The sequence below is a fragment of the Hipposideros armiger genome, unplaced genomic scaffold (genome assembly GCF_001890085.2).
Source record: "Hipposideros armiger isolate ML-2016 unplaced genomic scaffold, ASM189008v1 scaffold_1193, whole genome shotgun sequence".
Taxonomy (NCBI): domain Eukaryota; kingdom Metazoa; phylum Chordata; class Mammalia; order Chiroptera; family Hipposideridae; genus Hipposideros; species Hipposideros armiger.
The window spans coordinates 263,479-270,969 of record NW_017732543.1 but is presented as its reverse complement, the minus strand read 5'-3'; the positions used below and the strand labels follow the sequence as shown (position 1 = coordinate 270,969).

General features: G+C 33.1%; 2 protein-coding genes across 2 annotated transcripts in view; both read right to left on the bottom strand.

The window, feature by feature from the left end:
* CCER1 (coiled-coil glutamate rich protein 1) overlaps positions 1-307 on the bottom strand; it is a gene marked incomplete at its 3' end in the record, with an annotated part of 3,951 nt that extends 3,644 nt beyond the window's left edge. Inside the window, exon 1 of the mRNA XM_019632909.1 lies at positions 297-307. Within this exon, the coding sequence (XP_019488454.1) occupies positions 297-307 (11 nt within the window). The remainder of the gene's footprint in view (positions 1-296) is intronic.
* Positions 308-539: 232 nt separating this feature from the next.
* EPYC (epiphycan) overlaps positions 540-7,491 on the bottom strand; it is a 48,458-nt gene continuing 41,506 nt past the window's right edge. The window contains exon 7 of the mRNA XM_019632913.1: positions 540-1,179. Within this exon, the coding sequence (XP_019488458.1) occupies positions 1,009-1,179 (171 nt within the window). The 3' untranslated portion in view covers positions 540-1,008. The remainder of the gene's footprint in view (positions 1,180-7,491) is intronic.

The following is a 7,491-nucleotide window of genomic DNA, read 5'->3' as shown; positions in this document are numbered from 1 at the left end:
TAAAAATCCATGTTTACATGGATAGATATATGCATAATGGTGATATGTATATACATGTGGTGCATGTAAATATATACTATTTGTGTAGAAAGGGGGAAATTATGTGCAAGTTTTTGTTTCTCATGGAAAACTTCATAAAGGTATGTAAGAAACCACTGGCTAGTTATTTCTTGAGAGTGGAACTTGGGGTTTGCAGCTAGAAGGAAACTCAACTTTCATTGTGTACTTTTTGGTTATTTTCAGTTTTTAACCATATGCTGTATTACGATTATGCATTTCAGAAAGATCAACTTTACTTAGAAGGCATTCCTGAACTTCTTCCCTGGAATGGCTATGTCATCATCTATATTTTCCAATTTTGTATTTTTTTTCACAGGCACAGAAATATACCAACTAGTCAGTTTAGCAAAGGCCTAAAATGAATTGACAGATCTTTCAGATGACAAAATATTACTATTCAGAAACTGAATTGCTGTATATTATTGTTATGGTTATTTGCATGTTGTAATTATAATAAATATTTTCCCACAACACCATTGTAATTTTCAAATACTTTTATTATTTTCTTCATTTTCTTTAGTGAATTTGGAAATAGAAACATGCTCTAATAAAAAAAGGAAATAGAAAAGTTTAATTACAAAATCAAAATCTTCATAATAAACTAAAGTGTTCATTTTTAATTTTTCTTTCTTATATGATCAATTTGAAATTATATAAAATATGAATCCCTAAAACTTGCAAATTACATGTGATTTATAAGAATATCTGTGAAATATTCCCTATAATTTAGTTTTGCTCTTTCTGTACATCTTTCTAGTTTATTCCTGACTCATCTGGTGTTTTCTAAGATTAATTAACAGCCATCACATCTTAAAACTTTGAGTTGTATTTTATGTTATGATATCATTTTTCAGAACAGAATGTGAAAGTATAATGCTGTCGTTTGTGAAGAGAGCAGTAAGAATTGTTTTGTTATAGTAAGCATGATAATGCTAATCATTATCTGATTTAGACAAGACTCCCAATAGGCAAACGAGGTAGGCACATATATGCTTGAGGAGTTTTGCTGAGATTGATAGGGTTTCCGTCCAATCGGATATCTTCTAGTGCTTTACGAATGTAAGTCAAATTTTTAACATCGCAGAAAGTATTTTCATGCATCTCCAGAATGTTGTTATTCTAAAAAAGATGAAAATAAATTATGAGACAAGATATAACAAATTTTTGGTATTGATTAATAACATAGCCCATTTTACTTCACCCCCATTTTTACCCTTTTGTTCCTTCCCTCATCCAAAAATGCGTTTTATGTAATTTTTGTACATCAAGCACCTTCTAGGCAACGGGGATAAACCAACTAACAAAATAGACATGCCCTGACCCTTATAGGGCTTATACTTCAGTAATGGGAATATGAGATAAGGAAGTGAAAAAATAAATTTACAGAAAATACATTATTTCCAAAAACAACGAGAACTATGAAAAAAGGATGGTGACTGTGAAAAGTTATCTTAAGGGATAGCAGTGGAGCTGAGAATGCAATGATAAGAAGATATGGGCACTGAAAGAGCCAAAGTAAGAATATCCCAGGTAGCGAGAACACTAAGGTCAAATTCTAAGAAGCATAGAATGTTCAATAATGAGAAAAAAGTCAAAATGGTTGAAGTGAAGTGAGGAAGAGAGTGAGCAAATATCAGGAAGACAGCAGGGCCCAGAACTAGATTTTTAAAAATAGCTTTATTGAATATATTTCACAAATCATAAAATTTACCCAACTTAAGTGTACAATCCACTGGTTTTCGATATATTTACAGACTAGTATAAGCATCACCACAATTTAACTTAAGAACATTTTAAACATCTCCCAAAGAAACTCCATAGATATTAGCACTAACTTCCCATTTTCCCCTACCTCTAGCGATGGCAACTTCTAAATTACCTTCTGTTTCTATGGATTTTTCTAATATGGACATTTATATAAATGAAATCATACAATGTATCATCTTTTGTGACCGGGTCCTTCCACTGTAAATTGCATTTGCAAGGTTCATACATGTTGCAGCATGTGTCAATACTTTTTATCTTTTTTCTTGCCCAATAATAGTTCAGCATATAGACATACCGTCACTTTGTTTATTCATTCATCAATGAATGGGAATTTGGATTATTTCCACTTTTTGGCTCTTCAGTGAATATTTGTGTACAAATTTTGTGTGGACATATGTTTTCAATTCTCTTGACTATATACCTAGGCGTTGAATGCTGGTCATACAGTAACTCTATGTTTAACATTTTGAGGAACTGTCAAACTGTTTTTCAAAGTAGTTGCACCATTCTACACTTCTAACAATGTTTAAAAGTTCCAATTCTCTCTGCATCATAAGCAACACTTGTGATGGTCAAATTCTTTTATTTTAGCCAACCAGGTGAGAGTGACATGGTATCCCATTGTGGTTTAGTTCATTGTTAGTGTATAGAAGTACAATGATATTTTATATTGACTTTATAAACCTGCCACTTTGCTGAACTCATTTATTAGTTCAAATAGTTTAGTAGATTACTTATGACTTCATATATAAAAAAAGATTTGTAGATCCATTTGGGGAGTATTTTTGTCTTAATATTAAGTCTTCCAAACCATAAATATGGTGATACATTTCCTCATTTAGATCTCTTTTGCCCCAGCTTTATTGAGGTATAATCAACACATAAAATTGTATATACAGAGGGTGCCAAAAAAATGTATACACATTTTAAGAAAGAAAAAAAAACTGTATTAAAATTGTAATATAATGAATGATGGTAGCAGTCATTTGATTAATTCCATCTTTTGAGCAAATATCATGCTACACATTGCTACTGTAATTCAATTCAACTTTGAAAATTAATACATAGATAACATCCTTTAAAATGTGTACATTTTTTGGGCACTCCTGGTATTTAAGGTATATAGTGTGATGTTTTGATATGTGTGTACATTGTGAAATGACTACCACAATAACACTAATTAACATTTTCATCACCTCACATAATTACTGTGTGTGTGTGTGTGTGTGTGTGTGTGTGTGTGTGTGTGTNAATAATAAAAAATATAATTTATGTCTTATTGCTATAAATATTAACATATTCCAGGAAAGATTCTCTATTGCATGATGATGATGATGATTATGTTTTCTTTTTATTGAAAAAATTAAAAAAAAATTGCATAGGTCCCTAAAATTGTCATGAGCCCCAGGCACTGTGCCTACTGTGCCTAATTTGTAAGTCAGCCCTGCCTGCTGGAATGCTTTCTTTACCCTCGGGGCCCTATGCATCTCATTCCGTCCTACTGCTGATGGTCCAGAGGCCAGGTATCTGGAGGATGACTTTCCACCCCAGAAATGTGTCTCCAAGTGTGTCTCAAAGGCCCCTGGCCATTTGGAAGTCACTGGGACATAGAAAAAGATAATAATGAGCTTGGTATCTATATTAATCTGTTGGAGCTGCCATAAAAATATACCATCAACTGGTGACTTAAACAATAGAATTTTATTCCTTCCAGTTCTGAAGGCTGGGAAGTTCAAGGTCAAGGTCTCAGCTGATTGGTTTCTGGTAGGAGCTCTCTCCCTGGTTTGTGAGTGGCTGGCTTCTTGTTATGTCCTCATATAGACTTTCTTTAGTATACACACACACACACACACACACACCTATTTTTCTTCCTCTTCTTATAAGACCACTAATTCCATCATGAGAACCCCATCTTCATTACTCATCTAACCTTAATTAAACTACCAAAGGCCCCATATCTAAATACCATCACACTGAGGATAGGGCTTCAATATATGAACTTTGGGGAGACACAACATTCAGTCCATAACAGCTTCTCTGTCCAGTCTGTACACCATTTTTTTGCATTACAAAACAGGGAAAAGCCATGTCTGTGATATTTGAGGCAGAACAGTGAAGTGGACTAGAACACCATAGGACTTTGACATCAGCCCTTAACCCAGGGCAAGTTACTTAAGCTTTCTCTCCAATATGTGACTTGGAATAACCGTACTTATCCCCAACTCCTAGGATGTTGTGGATTAATACATGTGAATCAATAAACCTTAGTAGACACCTGATACATAGTTTGTGTCCAAGTATTGGTTGCTATTATAACAATGTGTGCATGTTTATGGACTAACTTTAAAACAAATTTATAATATGCTTCAAAGTTAAACTCTCAGCCTAAAAATAATTTTCTGGCACTACTGGCTGAGGTATACACTCTCCTGGCTTCTTGTATTTTATCATCTTTATAGCAACGGTGTTCTGTAGCTCTTAATATTTTAAATAAATTATCATTGTGCAAAGTTGTCTAATAACTCTATGGATATCCTGGGAGATACCAATTTGTCAACTGTCAGTATTAATAATTTAATCTCATTAAAATACATATATGGTGAGATCTAGCGGATAATTTTTCTTTCCTCCATATTACTTCCTCTCCATATTTTCCACAAATGCAAATAAAAGTAACACTAGAAGACAGTTTCAACTAAAACTATATATCTGTATGTTAAAAATAACTTAGCAATGTGTTAGCTATGAGAATTTTGCTGAAATTTAAAATTTTGTTAAAGATGAATGCAATTCATTTTCTTGCACTACAACAAAAGAATCAAAGCCAAATAATCAATTTGGCTGCCTTGTTGGCATTCAGAACTGAAAAGTTAGGGCTGTTCTTAGTCTGTTTCTTTGTCCACATAGAGAATAACTTTTATTTTAGAAATACAATAGTAAAATGGTTTCATTAGTTACTACAAATGTATCATTATTATTATCATCAATGCCACCATCAGTATTTTCTATATATTTCTAGGAATATTTAAAGGTAGAGAAAGAAGGTCATAGTCTATGAGGAGTCACCATTTACTTAATCCTACTAGGATTTGCAGATAGTGGTAGATAGAATTTTAAAGATTGTTCTCCAAGATGTCTTATCTCTGGTTATTCAACATTCATCTAGATACTGCTGTTAAATTTTTTGCAGATATAATTAAAATTTCAAATCAGTTGACCTTAAAATATGGAGGTTTCCAGGTGGGGATGACCGTATCAACTGAATGCTTTAATAGCAGAGAGTTTTCTTGGGATAGCAAGAGGAAAGCAATAAGATCAGAAGTAGGACTCAACATGCCGTTGCTGGCTTTGAAGATGGAAAGGGCCATGTAATAAATATGGGCCTCCTCTAGAAGATGAGAGAGGCCCTCGGCTAACAGCCAGGAACTGGCAGACCTTGGTTGCACAGCCCCCAAAATAAAGTCCTCCAACAAACTGAATGAGCTAGTGGAGGTGGATTAGTTTTCGTGTCTTCTGGGAAGAGCCCAGACGGCAACATTGGACATCAGTCTTGTGAAATTCTAAGCAGAGAACCCAGATGAGTCATGAGGGACTTCTGACCAAGACAGACTGTTAAATAATAAATAGGTGTTGTTTAGGCTGCTAATTTTGTGGCAATATGTTTTAGGCAGCTATTGAAAACTAATATAGAGACACAGTGTTAGGATTAAATTCTACTTTTAGTCTGATTCACAATAATTTAGTTGTGAGGGACTGTATCTAAAAAGTCACAATGCAAACTCTTCCAATCAGTTTCTATATATCATCAGATTGTAGTGCTTGATGGTTATTTTATTGTAAGCTTTTAAACAAATTATGATTAAATGGATGATTAGTTTTTCTCCATAGGTCTCAAGGAAATTAACATGTACTCTTGTTATTAAATACATATTTGTGTTCATACTTCTAAATTGAAATGAGGAAATGCATATACAGCTAAAGTGGAGACATTTTGGAAGAATTCTCTTTAATTGTTCCACTACAGAAATTCTACATTGTTTACAAACAATGGCATATGATGAATAATTGAGATTAATAAATATAGTTGTCTAAAAGAGTTGGAAATATAAATATACATTNTATGCTTTATGTTATGCAGGCCATTAAGTTGAAAACGCAGTGAAATATTGGTGTTGGGTTTGTGCATTTGTTTGACTTGAATGAATCCTAACACTTGGTGGCAGTAGTCGCTCATTCAAAATTCAGTCAGCAGGAGTCCCTACACAAAACAAACAGATAAGTTAGACACTTTGTTTTCATATTTTATCACGAATACCATATTTAAACTATTCCAGGTTGCCAATAGTAATTGTTCTTTATTCTGGTGCAGTGGAATTAAGTATATTTATTAGATTTTAACATTTTTCAATTAGCTTTTAAAAAGCAAACTTCTGCTATTAAAATTTTTTAGAGAGAAGTTGGATACATCTGATATATTTGGTCTGGAAAATAAAATACAACAAATATTTTTAGATTTATCTTTGTAACCAATTTTTTATTATGGGATACAAAAAGTAATAATAATGTACATAGAACGCATTTTATGCACTCTCAAAGGCTTGCCTTTCTCCAACCTAGATATTCTCCCATAGTAATTGAAACCAAAAACGTAGGCGCCATCTAGTGGCCACAGAGACTAAACACAAGGTATTAAGCTTTTCAAGCTTTTCAAAGTGAGATAAAGAAATAAAAAAATTACTCATTGCTTTCTCTTCATAATTTGGGAAGTTGCCGGGTTAGTGAGGCATATTGTGCATCTGGAAATACAATTGTGGTAGTTTTCATTCATGAATCTTCGTATTATTTAAGCAAGTTATAAAAGAAAGTTATCTTTGTAATGAGATAACTACAAAGACAATGTTTCTACAGATTTCAAGAGAAATAGGATGTAAATTTTACACTCAAAATAGCACTGTATGTAGATATTATTTGCTGTAATCCTTTGAAAATATTATTAATCCTATAACAACTCAGGATTTCCCAATGATTAACAACATAAAGTCATGTCGTCTGAAAAACGTGTACTCAGTAATGAGCACTTAGAAATTTTAGTGTGGAAATGTTTGCTTATTAATAGCTTTAAAATATACTCTATTATGGGTCAATAGAATGGAGTGTCCTCCCCCATGGGAAATAACCTGTGATATTTAGGAAGAAATAAATATGTGTATCAAATGAATACAGAAAAAAATTACATTATTAAAAAAGTACTGCGTTTAATCAGGGGTCAGTTTTAGAATTAGAGAGTTCAATTAAGAATGTGAGGCATTTGTAATGGCCATTTAAAAAAGGATACATTTAGATAGAATGCTAAAATGTTATCACCACATTTGCAGGGTTACAGAAAGCACTTTGTCCTTCTAGGGGTCATGGTGAATTACATCTGCAAAATAGCCTTGTTAATAGGCAGTCATAATGTCTGTGAGAATGTCAATTGGCCCTATAACGTTTGCATAATAATCTTTTTATCCCACTATTTTTTCTTTTCTTCTTTTTTTTTTTTTTGCTACAACTCCCTGCTGCTACCTTCCATGATTTTATGATAATGGTGTACTGAGAAGGCTCTGAGGACAGAGAGTGTAGGGACACAGCACAGGATGTCAACATTGCAGGGTGCCTGCTCTG